At 45.2% G+C, this 24,848-nt stretch overlaps 1 protein-coding gene across 6 annotated transcripts in view; it reads right to left on the bottom strand.

The window, feature by feature from the left end:
• LOC134936579 (CD209 antigen-like protein C) overlaps nucleotides 1–24,848 on the bottom strand; it is a 171,174-nt gene that overhangs the window by 44,455 nt on the left and 101,871 nt on the right. For 5 of the 6 annotated variants that reach the window (XM_063931675.1, XM_063931670.1, XM_063931672.1 and 2 more), the window contains exons 3-4: nucleotides 1,339–1,449; nucleotides 276–311 (exon numbers count right to left, since the gene is read on the bottom strand). In XM_063931675.1, coding sequence (XP_063787745.1) covers nucleotides 276–311; nucleotides 1,339–1,449 — 147 coding nt within the window. The remainder of the gene's footprint in view (nucleotides 1–275; nucleotides 312–1,338; nucleotides 1,450–24,848) is intronic. The other variant, XM_063931673.1, reaches the window with a different exon arrangement.

Below are 24,848 nucleotides of genomic sequence, written 5' to 3'. Positions count from 1 at the left end.
CTACCACCCCTGCTCCATAACCAGAAAACTCACAGATCCTGACAACCTGCTTCTTGGATCCTTCTGATTCAATCTTGAAATTCCAGTTTTGACCTTGACTAAAGATCTCGACATTCTCTGTATTTCCACTTTGCCATCATTGAGACTGTCCCATGTATCAACCCTGCTTGCTGACCATCCTCCAACCTACCATGTTAGGAACCATCTTAGAAGGTCCCAACTCCTTTAAGCAAATATACAGATTTCCCTCATATACAATGTTAGTGGGTTCTTACCATTATATTGTGATTCGTTTTCAGTCATCTCAGTCTCTGGGGAAGAAACAGAGTCAAATCATTTTGCACCAGTGAAGGCGACTTTTACTGGAGTTATGAGAAGTAATTTACTTGGATTTGTTAAGGAAATGTCACAATCACACAAGCACTACATCACACTTATTGTTTATGTGGCATTTTTACATCTTTTGGGACTATTTTCCTAAGCCTTGGAGAGTGATAAAGTGGACGGAGATAAAGTACAGCCAATCAGCTCCTAACTGTCATGTTACAGACTGGGTTTGCAAAATGTCAGTTATGGGCTGATTGGCTGGTATTTTATCTTCGTCCACTTTGTCTACATCCAAGGCTTAGTAAATAGACCCTATGAGGCACACATTATTCCCAATTTTACTATTTGTCTAATAGTTCATAGAGGTCATCATATGGTTCTAGCTCACTGAGCATCCTCTTCAGCATGTGATATTGACCTGTGTTCCTACTCTGGATGTAGACAGGCCTGGATTTATGCACCCGGGTGGGGGGGGGCTATTCACTTTCCAAGTCATTATTATTTTTTATATTGGGCAGTAACACATCCAGATTCCTATGTAACAATAACACAATGCAGATTTTCTTATGAGTTTTACTCTCCTACATTCAGCGATTTGTCATTTGCTTGTAAACTGCCATTTTGGCGAAGGATGTTACATTCCTGCAGAGTGTCTGTGTAAGGTACATAACATTCAGTTTATGAAAGCATTCATGATACAAAGAGTACATACAGTATATAATGAACCCTATTCTGTAAACTGGATGAATATTATAGGTTTCAAAGCTTCCATGACCATGCAAAGACACAAGGCCACAGTCCAAGTGCTTTTATACAGGTCTCGTACAATAGGTGACTTCTAACATCAACATATTTTACAGTAGGGTTGCCTAAGTTATAACACGCACTGTAAGTGATGCTAAAGAATGCTGAGCTAACCAGACCTCAGTGTTTGTAAAGATATTACACGCAGGCATTTATACCTATATTAACATCTCTTCTGTATTATAACTGTTTGAAACAAACACTTACTGTAAATAATCAATAGGCTTGTAAGAATGATCACAATACAGAACATCAGGATTAGAAGAACTGCTAGGACCAGTATAATGAGCTTCAGTTTTTTCTTGCCAGGATACATGACTGAAATCAATATAAGCAGTGACAGTTCAACATAATAGCTGTGCCCTTCATCATTATCATCATCATCCTCAGCAGCAGCAGCAGAGAGAAGAATGATGCCTTTTCATGATTTGTGACTTAGACATCTTTTTGATCTTATTAAAAGTAAATATTAAAAATTAAAAAAAACATAATTTCTTATTCTGCAATACACATCAGCCATAACATTAAAACCACCTTCATAGTATGGGGCAGGTTCCCCTTATGCAACCAAAACAGATGTGACCCTGCCTAGGCATAGACTCCACAGGACCTCTGAAGGTGTCCTGTGGTAGCTGGCACCAAGACGTTAGCAGTAGATTCTATAAGTCTCATAAATTGCAAGGTGGAACCTCCATGGCTCAGGCTTGTTTTTCCAGCAAATCCCATAAATGCTCAATCAGAATGAGATCTGGTGGATTTGTAGGCCATGTCAACACCATGAACTCTTTGTAATGTTCCTCAAACCATTCAAGTACAATTTTTGCAGTGTGCCAGGGCACATTATCCTGCAGAAAGTAGGCAATGCCATCAAGGAGTAACAATGCCATGAAGGGGTGTACTTGGTCTGCAATAATGTTTAGGTTGCTAGTACATGTCAAAGTAACATTCATGTGACTGCCTGGACCCAAAGTTTCCCAGCAGAACATTGCCCAGAGCATCACACTGCCTCTGCTGGCTTGACGTTTCCCCTAGTGCATCCTGGTGCCATCTCTTCTCCAGACAAATAACACACATGCATCCTGCCATCCACATAATGTAACAGTTCTTCAGATCAGGCCACCAGTTCTAATGCTCACATGTCCACTGTTCACACTCTTGGCAGTGGTCAGAAGTCAGCATGGATACGCTCACCATTCTGCGGCTACACAGCCCCATACACAGCAAGCTGTAATGCATTGTGTGTTCTGACACCTTTCTATCATGGCCAGTGTAACCACCTTTTAGCAGTGGTTACCTTTATCCAGTGAGAAATAAGTATAAATTGTACAGATGTGTGTTATGGACTGTTACTATAATTATATTGAAATTTAAAATGAGCAGAAAAGGACTTTTATATTTGGCCAAAGGAGAGATGGTCTGAACTTTCATATTTAACATTGAAGCAGGGGCAATATAAATGTAACTGTCAGCTTTCTAAAGCTTTCCAGAAGCCACAAGTGCTGGGATTTAGATGGCAGTGAGAGGATTAAAGTGGGAGTGTCCATTTTTTGATTGGTTGTGGGCTGATTTGAAGGTGTCCATGGCAACCCAAGAAAAGCTATAAATAGCACTGAGGCAGAGACCGTGGGCAGTTGGTCTGAGGTAAATGACTGGACAGGCAGAGGCCTACTGGCTCCCCTACATCTGGTGAAGGGAAAGGGGGAGCAGCTCCTGAGGTAATGGCCTGAGGTGATGGAGCATCTGCAGCACTGGGGGGAAGCGGATATCTGCAGCACTGGGGGAAGCGGACATCTGCAGCATTGGGGGAAGCGGACATCACTGAGCGAGGGGCAAGGAACAGAGGATCAGCTTGTAACCTCTGGCGATAAGAACTGAGCCTGCCACCAATAGCTGTTGGTGCCGGTGGGTGTATTTGGGGGAGCAGCCAGACAACGGTGCTGATTGGAAGAAGTACCCACACCACTAATTAAAGCAGTTGCTTACATCCTGATAACTGCTGGCAAATTAGGACACAATGTCAGATAGATATATATGTGTGTATATATATATATATATATATATATATATATATAAATAAATAAATGAAACAGGAAAAGCCAAGTCTTGCGCTAAAAAATTACTAAGCTGCACCTCTGAAAGAATAAGATCTGAGGGTGCTATCGAGAATAGATATTATGTTTTACCACCTAAAACACATAACTTCATACAATAATTGACCTTAAATTAAAAACTGTTTTAATTTCTAAAAAACAATCCCGTTTACAGGTCATATAAAAAACATATATAATTACATACAATGAATACATAAAATCGGCTGTATATTCCAGTACAAGTAAATTCCAATACAATAATTTTTTGCGGTATTGTCCACTTGTGATTGGCTCGATGGCCTTCAATATAAGATGATACAGATGGAATTCATAACCCAACGCGTTTCGTCATATAGACTTCATCAGGGGTAAATCCATATACTGCAATGAATTATGAGCAAACACCCCATCAGAGTGGATCGTCTATTTTGAAGGTCAATATATAGATGGGGGATCTTTATTGCAACATCCTAGTTTGGGACCAGAATAAATCCAATATCCAAACAAATTTGAGCAATAAAACAGAGCAATGGAAGAATCCAATAATTGATGATGCTCTCGTGGATTATACATGAAAGGTATTACACTCTAATGTGTATCAGCCACGGTCTTGTGCATCCTTCACCAACAGTGAATCTATATATATAACACTCCAGCAAAATAATATTTTAGAGACATATGACTTACTGTTCCTCACCATCTCTATGATTCTGTGACAGGATTGTACTCTTTGTGTAACATCCACAGGAAGGTCAGGTAGAACTTTATAGTTACTGGAGTTACCTCAGGAGAGGGAGAGTTACTAAGCACAGCTCCAGCATCAGCTCCCACATACTAAGCCCACACTGAACTTATTAGCGCTATAATTAGGGAACACCTATACCTTCCCAGGCTAAGTAATCCACTGCGGAGAAATCAGCTGTCAACCTCTATCACACCCATTGATAAAGCTATGTTTCTGTGAACACTTTCATTTCCACCTACCTGCATTAGTATATACATAATTATATGTTTCAAGTGGAGCGATGACCTGTTTTGTCTACGTTTTCTGGAAGGAACTATGGGCCTAATTCAGATCTGATCCTTATGCTGCAAATTTGCAGAGGTCTGCGATCAGATAGTCGCCACCAAGGGAGAATGAAAACCCGCCCCGTGCAAGTGTGCGAATGCATGCATACGCCATGCGAAAATTCCACCAGATAGTGGCCAGCTGCAAATCTATTTGCCACTCACTCACCATCTAATGATTTTTCCAGTCTGTACAGTCTGTATGTAGAGCCAGTACTTACTCCTACAGTGCGATACAAACAGGCTGATCGGGGCCGGTGCTGACGTCACACACCCTCCCTGAAAATGCTTGGGAACGCCTGCGTTTTTCTTGACACTCCCAGAAAATGCCCAGTTACCACCTACAAACGTCCTCTTCCTGTCAATCACCTTGTGTACGCCTAGCAATCAAAATTTTCGCACCATCCTGTCGCTGTTTGGCGACGCGCGTGCGCATTGCGGTACATATGCATGCGCCATCATTTGATAATTGCCTGCTGTGCGATTTTGCACAGCAGCGATCAGGTCTGAATCGGGCCCTATACTTTTAATAATATACTAACTAAATATACTTTGTACCTTGGAAACAGCTCAGGATTACCTCAGATGTTAATGTGCACAACTGTTACCTGGCCAGAAACTCAGATCTAACAGGCCAGTATAATATATGTATATTTAAAGTGTATTAACTTAGTATAGCATAATCATACATGTGAAAGGGAATAAACTGTATATTCAAATATCTCAACATTTTTTTCTTTTTTTTCTCAACATACTTTTCTTTATTGATATGATGGGCGAGTAAGTGTGTGGGTGGAGATATGAGAGAGGTGAACTGGGTAAAAGAAATTTCTAACAGTAGTCCATACTTACCTACTTTGAATGTCTCCTCTCCGGGAGAAGCCCAGAGAGGAGGCGCTGTAGGAGACTACAGGGGGTGGGGCTGTGACATCAAGCCCCGCCCCCACATCCGGAAAACGCCACAATTTGCGTTATTTTAACCACTTCCCCACTCCACGGACCCGCAAACTCAGGAGAGTATTTCTCCATCCTGCCCGCATCACTAGGATGCGAGCAGGATGCGGGAGACCTGCCTACTCTTCCGGGGGTGCGGGGGGCTACCCCAAAAAACGGGAGCCTCCCGCAGCTTCCGGGAGAGTAGGCAAATATGCAGTAGTCTGTGCGTAGCTAGTTAACTGTGAGGAAGATAGCAAATTAGCCCACGGAAGGTGGACAACGTAGTCTTGGTGGAATTTAGTCATTTACTAGTAATGGAGATTTCGATTTGGGAGGTTACATGGAGGATGAGTCTATTGTTACAAGAAAAGAGCTTCAGAAGGTACCAATGTCATTGCAGTGTTAGTAACATGTTATGATTGTTATCATTTTCAGTCTAACCTTTAGTTTTATTTAAAGTATTGCAGAACTAAGAAATATTCCTGAGAAATAAAATATGTTTTTTATTTACTCTGTATTTTATACTTATGTTACTGTAATTGCAGTTACACAATATCTGCTTGATAATTTGGTGTAGTGTATTAACTGTTCTCAGGGGATTGTCCCAAGCCTACTTTTGGGGAACATAACCTTTGAGGTGGAATATATATTGTGGCAGGAGAGGTACTTTGCCAACTGTAAGCTACACACAGGGTCCTGGGGGTAGGTGGGAAGTGTGGATTGACCAGGTTCCCATCCATTTGGCCCAGACCAGGTCTTATAGGCTTCTTAGCCAAATAAGCTGCTTCATCAGCCAGCACCTGGGTGCTGGGTTTAAAGCAGTCTCTCCCATGAGTCAGGGCTCCTGACGGCAGTGGGATCCGAAGGGCTGGGCCACTAGTGTCAGGATGTCGGGACCTGAAGGGTTCCTTATTAAGTAAGAGGGAGTGAGGCAGGGCCTAACCTCCCTGGTAGTTTATACTAAAGACAGTGATCTTTGTTTATGTATATCTTTGTTTTTGAGCTACCTGAATAAAAGGTATTTGTTGTTTGTGCACAAGCCTGGAGTTAGTCGTTGGTGGAATTTTTGTAGCAGAGCACATTCTAGCTAGACTCCTGTTACAATATGTTTTACCGGCAGCCGGTAAAAAGATATATAGTAAAAAGGGTACTAGAAATTAGAACTCAGCAGGCAGGTTTTTCCGGTGAAACACAGTGTCTTTACTAGTATCAGACACTGTGCATCATAGGTGTGCGCAGGGGGGGTGCCTGGTGCGCACAGGCACCCACTAATGTCTGGCACCCCGATCTCACATGCCTGATGCAGCGATCGCTGAGCAGGCTGATTACTGTCTCATCTGTGCTGCACCCTGTCAGTACTGTATTACTGACCGGACCCCTGGGTTAATCAAGGGTGCCACTGACACCGGCTTTCAAACTCCCGGCTCCACCTCCATGTACAAAAACAGCGTGATGTGATTACGTCATGCTGCTCGCACGCCCACCTGCCACATGTCCACCACTCTCCTTCTATGCTATGCCAACGCCAGCCACCGATGAGGATCAGCATGCAGCCAGTGTTCCTCTTAGGAAGACAAATTCAATACTGGCAGGCGGTTGGCAGCAGCATTGACACGTCACTCGTTTTTCCAGCAGCAGCAGTACTAGTCTGCGACTGTCAGTGTCAGTGAGTGACTGACTTGTAAGTAAGCTGCTGCAGCTTGCAGGGGAAAGAGAGGGGGAGCCAGACCAGGCTGAGGAGGAGCAGTGTAATTGCAGTGAGTGCCATCAGGGGTGTTTGTTTGGTGCACACCACAACATCTGACAATGTATCTGCTTTATTAGGATTGGTACAAGGTTGGATATTTTATATTGCGTTGACGTCAATAGATGGTGCTAGACACGCCCAATGCGGTGCTAGACACACCACTCCGACCGGTGCACCCCCTAATAAAATGTGCTGCGCACGCCTATGTTGTGCATATAGCATACACAGGGTTGGCCTGGTCACACGGGTACATATAGAAAATAAACAAATGAATATAAAAGGTCTTAGCACTTCCCGTGCTCAATAATCCTGCTGCAACGGCCTGCAGCCACCATCTACCACTTCCCCTGGCACAGCTAACGTCCACAGTCCCTGGCACTACAAACTGCATCCTACTCGCTGGCCCCTAATATGCATCAGTGCCATGCACAGTGGGTTTTTGGGAGTTTTAAACCCCTATCCTGCCTCTGACTTCCTGCTGACTCTGGGTGAGCTGGAAAACCCAGACTTCTATTTTTCCTCTGAGCTGTACAATCCAGAGTTCCAAAGTGATACTGCAGGTGCAGAATTTGCAGGTCTTGTTTTCCTCTCTCTTTAAGGGAGCTTATCCCACAGAATTATGGGCAACTGTGGTGAGACACAAGCCCTCTCGCCACAATATATATATATATATATATATATATATATATACACACAGTATATTTCCCAGGAACTCATACTTCAAGAACCTCATATCCTCCCAGTCTTCCATCCCCCGGCACCTCTTTGCCACTCTCAACTCTCTCCTCTGCCCACCCCCACCTCGTCTCACCCCCACCTTGTCTCCCCCCCTCACTCTCTGCTCTTGACTTTGCCACTTAAGTCACAACCAAAATTGACTCCATACTGTACGTCAGGACATCACATCCCACCAAAAAAAACAGCAACCAGCCACCTCCTATTCCTTACCACCCCTCTCCTTCCCTTTTACTAACTCTGACATCTTTCTCCCATGTATCTGGTGAGGAAGTCATGTCCCTCATTTGTTCCTCACCCCCCTCCACCTCCCTACTTGACCCTATCCCCTCCCACCTCCTCCGCTACCTCTCCCTCTTTGCCTGCTCCCATCTTGCCCACCTCCTCAATCTCTCCCTCTCATCAGGCACTGTCCCCTCTGCCTTCAAGCATGCACTCGTCTCTCCTATACTTAAAACACCTACCCTTGATCCACACACTCTCTCCAACTATCGACCCATCTCTCTTTCCTTTTGCCTCCAAACTTCTTGAGCGTATTGTCTATAACCGCCTGACTGCCTTTCTTTCCACCCACTCACTACTTGACCCATTCCAGTCTGGATTCCGTCCTCTCCACTCCACTGAAACTGCCCTCACAAAAGTCTGCAATGACCTCCTGTCACAACTGAGGGCTGGTGTTGGTAGCGGGAAGCCTCAGTTGTAGGGGCTGACGGGTACTGGAACTTAGGAGGTATGATGGGACTCCTAGACATGTGCAGGAGTTGCAGCACCAATGCCCAAAGGCGTAACCACGACAACTGGAGGTGACTTTAAGGGTTTTATTAAATAATAAAAGTCTTCAAAGGTACAACAGGACAATAAACGTAAAGAGAGTCTCTGGACTTCAACTGGTTTGAGACCAGAACTTGAAAGAGTAGTGGTGGGTATTTTTTAGTAGTGATGAGCGGGTTCGGTTCCTCAGGATCTGAACCCCCCCGAACTTCACCCATTTTACACGGTTCCGACGGCAGACTTGGATCTTCCCGCCTTGCTCGGTTAACCCGAGCGCGCCCGAACGTCATCATCCCGCTGTCGGATTCTCGAAAGATTCGTATTCTATATAAGGAGCCGCGCGTCGCCGCCATTTTCACTCGTGCTTTGGAGATGATAGCGAGAGGACGTGACTGCGTTCTCTCAGTTTCTGTGTTCAGTGTGCTGGAAATATCTGTGCTCAGTGTGCTGCAAATATCTGTGCTCAGTGTGCTTGCAAATATCTGTGCTCAGTGTGCTGAAAATATCTACGTTCTCTGCCTGAAAAACGCTCCATATCTGTGCTGCATTGTAGTATATATAGTAGTAGGACAGTGCAGAATTTAGCTGTGACCACCAGTATATATATATAGTAGTACGGTACAGTAGTCCACTGCTCTACCTCTGTGTCGACGTCAAGTATACTATGCATTCATACCTGTGCTGCATTTTAGTTGTACGCAGTATATAGTAGGAGGGGACAGTGCAGAATGTTGCTGTGACCACCAGTATATATATAGCAGTACGGTACAGTAGTCCACTGCTCTACCTCTGTGTCATCACTATGCATCCATACCTGTGCTGCATTTTAGTTGTGCGCAGTATATAGTAGGAGGGGACAGTGCAGAATGTTGCTGTGACCGCCAGTATATATATAGCAGTACGGTACAGTAGTCCACTGCTCTACCTCTGTGTCGTCAAGTATACTATGCATCCATACCTGTGCTGCATTTTAGTTGTGCGCAGTATATAGTAGGAGGGGACAGTGCAGAATGTTGCTGTGACCGCCAGTATATATATAGCAGTACGGTACAGTAGTCCGCTGCTCTACCTCTGTGTCGTCAAGTATACTATGCATCCATACCTGTGCTGCATTTTAGTTGTGCGCAGTATATAGTAGGAGGGGACAGTGCAGAATGTTGCTGTGACGACCAGTATATATATAGCAGTTAGTGATGAGCGGGTTCGGTTCCTCGGAATCCGAACCCCCCCGAACTTCACCCATTTTACACGGGTCCGAGGCAGACTCGGATCCTCCCGCCTTGCTCGGTTAACCCAAGCGCGCCCGAACGTCATCATCCCACTGTCGAATTCTCGCGAGATTCGTATTCTATATAAGGAGCCGCGCGTCGCCGCCATTTTCACTCGTGCTTTGGAGATGATAGGGAGAGGACGTGCAACGTTCTCTCAGTTGTGTTCAGTGTGCTGCAAATATCTGTACTCAGTGTGCTGCAAATATCTGTGCTCAGTGTGCTTGCAAATATCTGTGCTCAGTGTGCTGAAAATATCTACGTTCTCTGCCTGAAAAACGCTCCATATCTGTGCTTAGTGTGCTGCAAATATCTGTGCTCAGTGGGCTTTATTGTGGGGACTGGGGACCACCAGTATTATATAGTAGGAGGACAGTGCAGAGTTTTGCTGACCAGTGACCACCAGTATTATACGTTCTCTGCCTGAAAAACGCTCCATATCTGTGCTGCATTGTAGTATATAGTAGGAGGACAATGCAGAATTTTGCTGACCAGTGACCACCAGTATTATATCAGTACGGTACAGTAGTCCACTGCTCTACCTACCTCTGTGTCGTCAAGTATACTATCCATCCATACCTGTGGTGCATTTTAGTTGTGCGCAGTATATATAGTAGGAGGACAGTGCATAATTTTGCTGACCACCAGTATATAATATATAGCAGTACGGTACAGTAGGCCACTGCTCTACCTACCTCTGTGTCGTCAAGTATACTATCCATCCATACCTGTGGTGCATTTAAGTTGTGCGCAGTATATATAGTAGGAGTACAGTGCATAATTTTGCTGACCACCAGTATATAATATATAGCAGTACGGTACAGTAGGCCACTGCTCTACCTACCTCTGTGTCATCAAGTAAACTATCCATCCATACCTGTGGTGCATTTTAGTTGTGCGCAGTATATATAGTAGGAGTACAGTGCATAATATTGCTGACCACCAGTATATAATATATAACAGTACGGTACAGTAGGCCACTGCTCTACCTACCTCTGTGTCGTCAAGTATACTATACATCCATACCTGTGGTGCATTTAAGTTGTGTGCAGTATATATAGTAGGAGGACAGTGCATAATTTTGCTGACCACCAGTATATAATATATAGCAGTACGGTACAGTAGGCCACTGCTCTACCTACCTCTGTGTCGTCAAGTATACTATCCATCCATACCTGTGGTGCATTTAAGTTGTTCGCAGTATATATAGTAGGAGGACAGTGCATAATTTTGCTGACCACCAGTATATAATATATAGCAGTACGGTACAGTAGGCCACTGCTCTACCTACCTCTGTGTCGTCAAGTATACTATCCATCCATACCTGTGGTGCATTTTAGTTGTGCGCAGTATATATAGTAGGAGTACAGTGCATAATATTGCTGACCACCAGTATATAATATATAGCAGTACGGTACGGTAGACCACTGCTCTACCTACCTCTGTGTCGTCAAGTATACTATCCATCCATACCTGTGGTGCATTTAAGTTGTTGTGCGCAGTATATATAGTAGGAGGACAGTTCATAATTTTGCTGACCACCAGTATATAATATATAGCAGTACGGTACAGTAGGCCACTGCTCTACCTACCTCTGTGTCGTCAAGTATACTAGTATCCATCCATACCTGTGGTGCATTTTAGTTGTTGTGCACAGTATATATAGTAGGAGGACAGTGCATAATTTTGCTGACCACCAGTATATAATATATAGCAGTACGGTACAGTAGGCCACTGCTCTACCTACCTCTGTGTCATCAAGTATACTAGTATCCATCCATACCTGTGGTGCATTTTAGTTGTTGTGCACAGTATATATAGTAGGAGGACAGTGCATAATTTTGCTGACCACCAGTATATAATATATAGCAGTACGGTACAGTAGGCCATTGCTATTGATATATTACTGGCATATAATTCCACACATTAAAAAATGGAGAACAAAAATGTGGAGGTTAAAATAGGGAAAGATCAAGATCCACTTCCACCTCGTGCTGAAGCTGCTGCCACTAGTCATGGCCGAGACGATGAAATGCCATCAACGTCGTCTGCCAAGGCCGATGCCCAATGTCATAGTAGAGAGCATGTAAAATCCAAAAAACAAAAGTTCATTAAAATGACCCAAAAATCTAAATTAAAAGCGTCTGAGGAGAAGCGTAAACTTGCCAATATGCCATTTACGACACGGAGTGGCAAGTAACGGCTGAGGCCCTCTCCTATGTTCCTCATGACTAGTGGGTCAGCTTCACATGAGGATGGAAGCACTCATCCTCCCACTAGAAAAATGAAAAGACTTAAGCTGGCAAAAGCACAGCAAAGAACTGTGCGTTCTTCTAAATCACAAATCCGCAAGGAGAGTCCAATTGTGTCGGTTGCGATGTCTGACCTTCCCAACACTGGACGGGAAGAGGTGGCGCCTTCCACCATTTGCGCCCCCCCCTGCAAGCAGAGCCGGCCTTAGGCATAGGCAAACTAGGCAAATGCCTAGGGCATTTGGCATGCTTAGGGGCACCAGCAGCTTCTGCTGATTAAAATGATATGCGGCATGCCTATATTCTGTGTGTGACTGCGGCTGTATCTGCATACAAAATGCTACGTTGCGTGTATTCCTGGAAATCACTGTAATGTAGCATTTCGTATGCAGATACAGCCGCAGTCGCACACAGAATATAGGCATGCTGCATATCATTTTAATCAGCAGAAGCTGCTTGTGCATCCTAGCCATATAGTAATGCAAATAATATGCATTTTCATAAACAAGCTGACTCATGCCAGGCATCTCCTGCAGAACTAGCGGCGGTGCTAGGGGGCACCAGCCAAAATCTTGCCTAGGGCATCATATTAGTTAGGGCCGGCTCTGCCTGCAAGTGCTGGAAGGAGCATCCGCAGTCCAGATCCTGATAGTGAAATTGAAGATGTCACTGTTGAAGTACACCAGGATGAGGATATGGGTGTTGCTAACGCTGAGGAGGAAATTGACAAGGAGGATTCTGATGGTGAGGTGGTTTGTTTAAGTCAGGCACCCGGGGAGACACCTGTTGTCCGTGGGACGAATATGGCCATTGACATGCCTGGTCAAATTACAAAAAAAATCACCTCGTCGGTGTGGAATTATTTTAACAGAAATGCGGACAACAGGGGCGTGGCCTGGAGGCAGAAGAGAGTGGAAGCAATATCCCCAAGCTCCCATACCTTTCCCTTAAAATCACTCTCCCTGCCCTCTCCACACGAATCTTTTTGCTCCATCCACCTCCCCCTCATTTATCCCCCGCCGTGGATAGTTCGGAGCCGCGGAGCCGGGGAGTGCTGTATAACACTCCTGCAGGTTGCGGCTCACCACCACTCCGAGACCGGGACCTCGATTTTCATGCCCGTCCAGGGAGAGGACCGGAAGCCCCGAATCCGGCGCGTCTGACGGGGACACCGCTGCCGTCAGCGCCGACGGACCCACCACACGCCGTTGGGCTTCTGACAGCGTCCACCCGCCACACATCGCTGGGCTTCTGCCAGCGACCACCCGCACTGTGGCTCCGGGAGCACCCGACATAGACGTCGCTGCCGCGGCCGCCCGCCCCAACGGACCTACTGCATGCTGCTGCATCTTTACCCCTCCAGCACACCTGACGGAGGCATCCTCCTATAACGCGCCTGACAGGGATACCGCAGACACGACCACCAGCACCGCCGGACCCGGTGCTCTGTGGCCTCATTACACCCTGGAGGCTTACATTTCCGGGCCTGGTGGGGGATCCGGGAGCTCCGGGGTCGCGGGCCTCAGCCTCAACGCTCCTGCGGGGATGATGCCACTGAGCCCTGCCAGTGGACCAGCTGCCACCTGCTGAGACCTATGTGCGCTGGCGAAAAGCTCCTGATCCTGCTGCGGCTGTGCCGTCTTTACACCACCCGGGTGACCGTGGGCCATAGAGGCGGGAAACAGTCCACGGCACCGCTCCTGGGCCTCTAATTGCGTTCCGGAGCTGCAATCACCAGCGAGGGACCTGCAACCGGGTTTATTGTGGCCTATCCCCCTGTAGCCGTGGCTTTGATTTTGGCTGCATCCCTGAGCGAGACCCTTGGAGCCGTTCCCACTCGCCTACTGGACCTCAAGCCGCAGACCCAGACTATTACCGCTGACGGGATATCAGACGTCGGCTACCCCTCCCTGCCCTGCCTGCATTGCTTGGTCGCATAGCATCTGCTTTCAACGGGCGACAGCCGCACCACCTTCCTGACGCACTGAACCTTCCACCGGAGGGGAATGCTCTGCCCTACCCGAGGTGCCTACCTGTGTTCGGCCCTGTGGCCTTTGGGTCACCCGCTCCCGTCACCAACATTGGGACCCTGGTTCGGCATCTGATGTCCCATAACCCCCATCCAGCCGGTGCACCAGTGTGTACTCACCCACTTTAGAGGAAATGGCACTTTGACATTTATCTACTTGTATTAAGACTGCCGGTGGGCAGGGCGTCTGTGACGAACGCATCTTAACACGACTCCGGACCCAGCAGCTGCTGCCCTGCACCCATATCAGTGGATACATGGCATACATTGCTTTTCCATGAAGGGATCACCTTTGGAACTTTAACTGTTGCACCCGAAGTCTTAGTCTTTATCCCCGGAGTCAGGCCGCAATCCTCGGCCGCAAGACGAATTTCTACCTTTCTACTCGGGCTGTGAAATTGCGCCCTTTGCCCCCACACAATATCTGCTCTTACACTCCATCTCTACCCTCTGCACCACAATGGCCTTACAGTACGGGAAGCCACCCTGGACGGCGGATCACACTCGCCACGCTAACATCTGCTACCGCCTATTCCCCCCCACAGAGGCTCCTGACCCTGCCGTTCTATCTACGAGATCTCTACCTATATACAAATCCTGCACTACAACATCAACAACCTGCCCTGTGCTTCCTCTCACTACTCACTGCTGCACGGCGATCCCAGATTGGCTCCCACTGACTCTCATGGAGCATCAGACGCTCGGCCCCCAACCATCCTACAGACCTTTACTACCAGTTGAGTGCACAAGGTGAACCCTGCCCTTACCTTTTCTAACCACTGAACTGCCTTTCAGAAGTTGCATGAACTCCTCCTACTGCAGTCGCCCTGAAGGACTGTGCGACCTGTGATTACGGCCAGTATTCTACATATATTTTGAATTAACTTTTTGTCTCTGGTTGTTATGTAACTGATGACTCTTCATACTGTGTTTGCTTTAAATTGACTAAACCTAGAGTTAATAGTGTATGTTCAACACTTTTGTGCCCTAGGTCCTTTCAGGGGTTAGTAAAAAAAAAAAAAAAAAACAAAGAATAAAAAAAAAAAATCCTGCACTCTCTGGGCACAGTACGGGTGTTCCCCCTCCCCTAATAACCCGGTGCTCTCTCCAGTCCCCTCACTGCCTGTCATTTCCCCCGCTGGCATTAGCATGTAAGTTGTAACTCCCCGCCTCTGCAATTTCTTCTGGGGACTCCCAACATGTTCTGATACTTTAAGGTTATATCCTGCCCTGGTATTATTCATTGCATATTATATACATATCTTAGCACCTGCCTTTGTGTGTGTATTTAACGTCTGCTTATCCCCCCCCCCCCCCTTTTACAGGGGTATGGATAGATTTATAGACAAAACCATGCCTTCCAAAAACTCCAACCCTGCTAACAAGAGTGGGAAAAATAAGGCACCCCCTCAAAAATCGACCCCATCCTCACCAACCCACTCCGATCCTGGCATATTTGAGGCCTCAGGAGACAAATCCTCACCTCTTACTGCGAAGGAAATCTCAGACTTCCTTATGCCCCTTATGGACAAGAGGTTTGAGGGCCTCCAGGCACGGCTGGATGCTGGCCTGGCTCGCATTGACTCCCACGCCTCATGTATTACGGCATTGGAGACCCGGGTGGGGGATGCAGATGATCTTATTCAATCATGTCAATCCACGTTAGAGGTCCATGATAGAACCACACAACAGTTACTTGAAAGAGTATATGACATTGAAAATAGGTCTCGTAGGAAGAACCTACGCTTTGTGGGGGTTCCTGAGTCCATCACTGGGACGGCTCTTATCACTTTTCTAACTGACGCCCTACCATTGGTCCTAAATATTTTGGAGGACATTGATATACCTCACATTGAAAGGGCACATAGGATCGGCCCACCCCAAGAGGGGACCAAACGTCGGTCCCGACCGGTGTTAGCACGATACCTGGACTATAGAACTAAGGAAACTATATTATCCACTTACCGCAAATCCGGGGAACTTATAGTTCAGGACCATAGAATCTTTATTTTTCAGGATTTTTCGGCCATGGTGTCCCAGAAACGCAGGGAATTCTCTGAGGTATGCATCTATTAGCACAATAATAAAATCCGTTTTGCGCTGTTGTATCCGGCCAAACTTAGGGTTTTGTTATACGGCACCCAGGTGTTCTTCACAGATCCTCAGACAGAGAAATCCCGGCTCATGGCCCAGGACTCCCCCTCATCGTCCCCACCTTAATAATGTCTCACTGGGCACTACCCGCCTTGGGCAGGATACAATTCTGTTTACCATGTCCCCAGAGTATTGCATACTCTTGTTTTCCCTCCCTATTTTGATTTTATTTGAAGTTGATTGAGTGCGCACCGCTAAAAATTTAGTAGGTGCCCACTATTTGTTTCATGGTTAGGAAAATTGTTGAAAATGGTAGTTTGAGGTATTTCACCATAACAAGACCACGTTCACCTGCATGTGTTTGTCTGATGTTAACAACTTGTTTACTTTTTGTATTTGTATCTATTTTGTCGATTGCTGATTATGTCCTGGAGCTCGGGGGAAACAATTTCCCCGCTTTTCTACCACGCACTTCTAATATGTTTACCACTATCTGCCTCTTGATCTTCCTCCTGGAGAGGGTGAGTAGCCATGCTGTCCACGCCCTCTGACCCTATTACCTCCCTACCCCCGAGGCCCGTGCAAATTTTATCTTGGAATGTTGGTGGATTAAACACTCCTATCAAACGCAAAAGAGTTACGACCCACCTTAAACGTTTCCACCCTGACATAGTATACATTCAAGAAACGCATTGGGTCACCTCTGTACCAAATTCGCTAAAGGCTACCTGGATAGACACATGCATCTCCGCCTCCCTTAAGCGAAAAGCTAGAGGTGTTGCTATTGTTTTTAGGAAGGGCTTACCTGTTTCTATCCTCTCACAAACTATAGACCCTGAAGGTAGATATATTATTCTTGACATCGAACTGTAGATACACCCTTGTCAATGTCTACGCCCCAAACATTAACACACATCATTTCCTTCAAGACCTGGGACACCTCCTACGTAGTAGATGCAATTACTCTTTAATTCTTGGGGGCGACTTTAATATGGTGGAAGACCCTTCCCTCGATAAATTCCCCCCCCCTTTTGTGAAGTGCGAACACGACACACCGACATCTCACAGCATTTCAACATAATTTACTACTGTCCAACCCATGGCGATTATTAAACCCTATGGACAGAACCCATACCCATTAATCTTTGGCCCACGGTTCCCTCTCTCGTATAGACAAACTCTACATCTCTGACGATTTAATGACGGACATCCAACAGGTTGATATCTTTGGCATTGTTATATCGGACCATGCCCCCATATTCTTGGCCCTTTCTCACCCACAGATGCAACCTACTGACCGCATCTGGCGATTCCCTTATTACTTAGCCCACTCTGATGAGTTTAAAGCATATCTCATTCATCACTGGAACAACTATGTGGACGACAATTTAGACTATTGGGAATGCCCGGCTCTTTTCTGGGAAGCTTCCAAGGCAGTAATGAGGGGACACATTATTAGTTACGTTTCCCGTAAAAGGAAGGAATCAAAAATCGAATATGATAACCTTAAAATGGCAATGCATGACTCGTTTCTGCTCTACACTGCGAACCCCTCTGAGAACACACTAGCTGCATATAAACAGTCTAGACAGTTCCTTGAATCCTACCTAGCAACCCAAGCTCGTCATTCCCTGGAATACACTAAACACAAGTTTTATCATTGGGGGAACAAAGCAGGCAAACTTTTGGCTTCTCTTTCCAAACCATCTAAGCCCCGTCCCACAATCACCTCTTTGAAACACCCTTCCACCGGAACTGTACTTACCAAATCCAAAGACATACTATCACTATTCCAATCCCACTTTGAAACCTTATTTCGCTCCTCCCCTATCAACATCACTTTGCAGGACACTTTACTGACTGACGCAACATTACCGAAATTAAATCCAGAACAAAGAGACGCTCTAACAGGAGATATCACTATGGAGGAACTTAACTCCGCTATCTCTAACCTTCCTCACAATAAAGCTCCTGGCCCGATAGTTTCTCTGGGGAATACTATCGTATACTACAACCTCACCTCACCACCACTTTATTAGAATTACTCAAAGGCATCCAAACTCATGGATTGACCTATCCTACCTTTAACGCTGCCCACATAATTCTCCTACCCAAACCTAACAAGGACCCCACTCTGCTAACATCTTACAGGCCGATAAGCCTGCTTAATGTCGATTACAAGCTCTTAGCCAAGATTTTAGCCACCCGCCTTCAAATCATCCTTCCTGACCTATTGACTGACCACCAAATGGGTTTTGTCCAAGGTCGTCATGCAATTAAAGCAATCAGAACAGCAATAGCAGCGATCGCTATGGCGAACAATTCCCCTAGGGAACAGAACATGCTTCTCAGCCTGGACATCCACAAAGCGTTTGACACGGTCTTATGGCCGCATCTATTTAAAATATTGGAAGGGAGGGCTTTTGACACGGGTTTCGTAGATCTCATACACCACCTATATTCCACACCCTCAGCTTCTTTACTGATTAATGGCATGGTGGGACCTCGATTTACCTTGGAAAGTGGAACGCGTCAGGGGTGCCCACTATCCCCCTTACTGTTTAACCTGGCCTTAGACCCCCTACTGCGATCTCTGCAAAGTGACCTCACATTTCAAGGCATTAAACTTGGAAGCCGAGAAATTAAAATATCTGCATTTGCAGACGACATTCTCCTTTATGTTGGTAATTCGGAATCCTCCCTTGCATCTATTTTGCACACAATCGAAAATTTCAGCTCCATATCAGGCCTATACATCAACATGGATAAGTCCACTGCAATGTTCCTGGGTGGCACGGTTAGACGCCCCCGTTGGGCCCTGCGGTTCCCATTCATATGGGCAACGAATTATATCCCCTATTTAGGAGTCCTGTTACCCCATAATTTACATTCACTGTACAAATTGAACGTTACCAAGGCTATTCACGTACTTACTGAAGATGTAAAATCATGGAGCCGTTTGACTCTATCGTTCTTGGGCAGAGCTAATCTTCTCAAGATGATAGCGATCCCACGCCTATTATATCCCATATAATCATTGCCAATTTTACTAACTAAAACTGACTCTCTCCACATCAACTCGATTATCCGTAGGTTTATCTGGAATGGTACCAGACCCAGAATTGCTTTGCGAAAACTAAGACAGCCAAAAAATAATGGAGGTATAAACCTTCCAGACATTGTGACCCACAATCAAGCAGCCCTCCTACGTCACTTACGTGATTGGATCTCTAAAACGTCAATATATACTGATACGTCCCTGGAACAACATTTCTTGGCTGATTACGACTTAATCTGTTTCCTCCACCTTCATGACCAGGAAATCTCAGAGCCATTACGATCCAACCCGTTATTATGGTCCACTAGACGGTTATGGCATATCCTGTGCCATAAAAAGGGCCTTAACTCATACCATTCCCTCCCCTGCTCCGGAATCCCAACTTCCTTGATGGCATGGCTGCTCACCCTTTCATTGCTTGGAGTGTGGAGGGCTTGCATACCTTAAAGTCAGTGGTCTCTACTACCCAAGAACGCTCTCTCACACCTGGGGAATTATCAGTTGCCTATCCCGTAGTGGCCTCTCACCCACTGGCACTCTTAAAATTACGTTTTTACACGGCCCATGTACTGAAATGTTTCTCTAAAAAAGATTGGAACAATCCTTTGGATAACCTCTTGACCCACCCACTGCCCCAGCGCAAAGCTCTATCCATTCATTATAATTTTTTAAGAGATATATTGGATAATGCTGCCGTACCAGAAGGGATGTCGAAATGGTTACTTCACTTCCCGACACTAACTATACCGACACTGGAGAAAGCTTTAGTGGTTTCCCAAAGAACTCTATCGGCTAGCATGTACTCTGAATTATTCCTGAACACATACCACAACACATATTTGTCACCATTAAAGCGCTATCGCATGGGCACTTCGGAGAGCCATGCTTGCTCACGCTGCCATCAGGAAGAAGCTGACACTTTTCATTGTCTATGGGCTTGCCCCGTCATTCAATATTTTTGGCACCTAATCCGCCGATATGCGGAAGCATAACTAGTTAACCATGTCCCCTTCACTCCGGAATGGGCGATCCTGGGATTATTTGACCCCCATCAACGAATAACCCTGGCATGCAAAAAACTCCTGCTAGCCATCAGTGCAGCAGGGAGGAAAACAATATTACAAGGCTGGTTGGATAGCACACCGCCTCAAATACCCTTATTTTTGACTAAATTCAATTTTATTTTCAAGATGGATTGGATGGAAACACTATTACATAAAGAGAGGGAAGTGGAAAGATTTTTCTTAATGTGGGAATCATATATAGCTACACTACCCCTTTCTACTAGAACGCAAATACATCACAGCCTAAAAAACACTGTATGGTAGCTCACGAGGATAGCGATACAAGACCCGCCAATTACGTAGCTTTGATCCCCCCGAGCTCCGGACGTGACTAATACTATACGAGCCTATATTGATATTGTATATTCATGCTACTCTCTGACCCTACCCACTCCCTACCACCTATATCGACATGTTTGTAACTTCTCCACCCAACTTTCGGTGATGGTGATCGTTGTGGTCTATTGATTTATTGTTTGCAATATTTTCTGTTGCTGTTTTTTTATTTTTATTTTCTCTTTTTTGATACCTCAATAAAAAAGTAATAAAAAAAAAAAAAAAAAGAAATGCGGACAACATTTGTCAAGCCGTGTGTTGCCTTTGTCAAGCTGTAATAAGTAGGGGTAAGGACGTTAACCACCTAGGAACATCCTCCCTTATACGTCACCTGGAGCGCATTCATCAGAAGTAATTGACAAGTTCAAAAACTTTGGGTGACAGCGGAAGCAGTCCACTGACAACTAAATCCCTTCCTCTTGTAACCAAGCTCCTGCAAACCACACCACCAACTCCCTCAGTGTCAATTTCCTCCTTACACAGGAAAGCCAATAGTCCTGCAGGCCATGTCACTGTCAAGTCTGACGAGTCCTCTCCTGCCTGGGATTCCTCCGATGCATCCTTGAGTGTAACGCCTACTGCTGCTGGTGCTGCTGTTGTTGCAGCTGGGAGTCGATCGTCATCCCAGAGGGGAAGTCGGAAGACCACTTGTACTACTTCCAGTAAGCAATTGACTGTCCAACAGTCCTTTGCGAGGAAGATGAAATATCACAGCAGTCATCCTGTTGCAAAGCGGTTAACTCAGGCCTTAGCAGCTGTGTTAGTGTTAGATGTGCGTCCGGTATCCGGCGTTAGTTCACAGGGACTTCAAGAATTTCTTGAGGTAGTGTGTCCCCGGTACCAAATACCATCTAGGTTCCACTTCTCTAGGCAGGCGATACCGAGAATGTACACAGACGTCAGAAAAAGAGTCACCAGTGTCCTAAAAAATGCAGTTGTACCCAATGTCCACTTAACCACGGACATGTGGACAAGTGGACCAGGGCAGACTCAGGACTATATGACTGTGACAGCCCACTGGGTAGATGTATTGCCTCCCGCAGCAAGAACAGCAGCGGCGGCACCAGTAGCAGCATCTCGTTCCTAGGCAGGCTACGCTTTGTATCACCGCTTTCCAGAAGAGGCACACAGCTGACAACCTCTTACGGAAACTGAGGAACATCATCGCAGAATGGCTTTCCCCAATTGGACTCTCCTGGAGATTTGTGACATCGGACAACGCCACCAATATTGTGCGTGCATTACATGTGGGCAAATTCCAGCACGTCCCATGTTTTGCACATACATTGAATTTGGTGGTGCAGAATTTTTTTTTAAATGACAGGGGCGTGCAAGAGATGCTGTCGGTGGCCCAAAGAATTGCGGGCCACTTTCGGCATTCAGCCACCGGGTGCCGAAGACTGGAGCACCAGCAAACACTCCGGAACCTGCCCTGCCATCATCTGAAGCAAGAGGTGGTAACAAGGTGGAATTCAACCCTCTATATGCTTCAGAGGATGGAGGAGCAGCAAAAGGCCATTCAAGCCTATACAGCTACCTACAATATAGGCAAAGGAGGGGGAATGCACCTGACTCAAGCGCAGTGGAGAATGATTTCAACGTTGTGCAAGGTTCTGCAACCCTTTGAACTTGCCACACGTGAAGTCAGTTCAGACACTGCCAGCCTGAGTCAGGTCATTCCCCTCATCAGGCTTTTGCAGAAGAAGCTGGAGAGATTGAAGAAGGAGCTAAAACAGAGCGATTCCGCTAGGCATGTGGGACTTGTGGATGGAGCCCTTAATTCGCTTAACCAGGATTCACGGGTGGTCAATCTATTGAAATCATTTTGGCCACTGTGCTCGATCCTAGATTTAAAACCTACGTTGTATCTCTCTTTCCGACAGACACAAGTCTGCAGAGGTTCAAAGACCTGCTGGTGAGAAAATTGTCAAGTCAAGCGGAACGTGACCCGTCAACAGCTCCTCCTTCACATTCTCCCGCAACTGGGTTAAAATAAAAAATACTAAATTGCGCTATGAACGGGATTTTTAAGCAGCTCAGTTCAAGGTTCTCATATAGTGTGAAAGTAAAAGAGCGCTTGATATATGTAAATATGTGTGTGCGCAAAACCTGTGAAAAAAGAAAGATTAGTAAAAATGTTTACAGCCCTTTTTGGACCATTTGGGATTGGATTGCAGTTCAGCCAAAGAGACCAGGATAACTATGCTATAAAAGAGGTGAAAATCCTTTAAGGGCGCTTCTTGTTTAACGTAAGCAGCCTTCTAAATCCAAAATTGGACCTATCCCAAAAGGTCCTGGAATTTGAACAGAAAAAGTGGTGTTGTGGATTAGATGGCGCTAACGTTCATGCAAAGGTGGAAATCGTGAGGGAGCTGGAATACTTAGCTATGCTCTGTGTATCACCGCGGTTGATCGGAGAGACTCTATGTTCAGGTCCCCGATGTAGCGTTCGACCATGGACAGAGTAAAAAAGATAAAAAACACACAATGTGTAGTGTTGTTACATGCAAAATGGTAAAAAGCTTTACCAATCTCATCCGGCGTACCTCACTTACAATGTGAGTCGTCGGATGACAGATATAAAGGTATCTTTTTCTGCATAAAAGATGATGTTTCTTTACATGAACACACCTCACTTACATACAAGCAGATGTTTGTACTCCTATAAAGGTATCTTTCTTGACCATAGACACTTTTTCACAAAGAGATGGTGATAAAAGAGTTGGTACGTGATTGGCGTACCTAACACTCACTGTGACAGCTTGATGTCTCCTCACATCATGGTTTCTTTGAAAAAGGCTCCGTCCAGAAAAGGTAAAAGGATATGTTTTTATTCAACAATAAAAAAACTAAATAAAAAACTGAATAAAAAGGCTTGAATCAGCGTAAAAGTCAAATTCTGAGGGAGGTAAAAAACCGTCTTGGAACATGAAAGTGGCCAACTTGTGTAAGTCCCAATTAAACAACTAAGACAAGGTCTTACCTTCCCTCAGAGTGGAGTGACTGGTCCGCCGATGCAATATCCCCTCTTGGCCAACGCGTTTCGAGTCAAAGGACTCTTTTTCAAGGCATGAGGGTCCATAGCAATAGGTTTCCCTATTTATAGTGAATAGGGTGAGTTACTTCTGGTCACATGACCGGAACCGGAAGTGATGAATGATGAACGAATTAAAAATTTGTAAAAAACATTTTTAAAGACTTACTGACATATGTATAAATTAATAGTCTGTAGACTAATTCATGTGCAAACTTTAAACACATTATTAACAATAGTTCTTGTGATGGAAACAGAAAACGAGCGAAACAGGAAGTTCTATCCCGCTAGGGATTGTGGATGATGTAGTTCTCCATAGCGTGGATGGAATACCAACGGAAACGGATGTTCTTTTCCGTTTGGGATTCTGGGAAATGTAGTTTTCTACTCTAATTTCCGGACGCTGATTGCGGCGGAAACGGAAGACAGGGGACACGGTCACTCGCTGAGGATTGCGGGAAATGTAGTCTCCAGCTGTAGCTCTTTTGTCGCTGGACGCAGCCGCAGTGGGGGTCCGGATTTATGTGAATGTTCTCCGTGGTGATGAAACACACTGCACTGGATTGTGGACTATGTAGTTCACTGGGCGGCCATTTTGGTAGTTCTAAGTCTTCATCCATAGCTTGCAATAAGTGAAATGGACAGACTGATTCTATTCTGTGTTCTTGATTTTAGTGTCCCTCTTTTTTCCTTTTTCCTTCTTTTGGACTCATATTACTGAAATAAACAGGGGTATACATTAACTATACTTACATGAATAGACAATGTGTATTATTTTATAAAATTATGTGATCGAAGTGAGTCTGTGAATAAGTGACACGTTGGATTGTGTGACATTGGATTAATAACTTAAAGTGTGTTAAATTACAGAATTCCTGCTGGGATTGGACGAATGGGATATGATGTGAAAAGATGCATGTGCACATATATACATATGTGCACACATACATATATATATATGTACATATATATATATACATATATATATATATATAGTGACAGAAATTATTCTGCTTCTCTGGTTTTAGTTATAGGAACCATTTAAGTTCGAAGTCATGGTTTAAGCCACCAGGTGTTAGAGTGTTAAGTAGGAATATGGTCTTCATCTCGGAGATGGCCAGGTTCTTATCAATGTTTTTATCTCTCCAAGTGGATTTGATGTGTTTAATGCCAATGAATTTCTTTATATGTTGAGTGGAGCAGTTATGTTTTATCCTAAAATGATTAGAGAGATG

This window comes from Pseudophryne corroboree, chromosome 6, assembly GCF_028390025.1.
Source record: "Pseudophryne corroboree isolate aPseCor3 chromosome 6, aPseCor3.hap2, whole genome shotgun sequence".
Classification (NCBI taxonomy): domain Eukaryota; kingdom Metazoa; phylum Chordata; class Amphibia; order Anura; family Myobatrachidae; genus Pseudophryne; species Pseudophryne corroboree.
The sequence above is the reverse complement of the archived record's forward strand: the minus strand, read 5'-3'. Positions and strand labels throughout refer to the sequence as shown.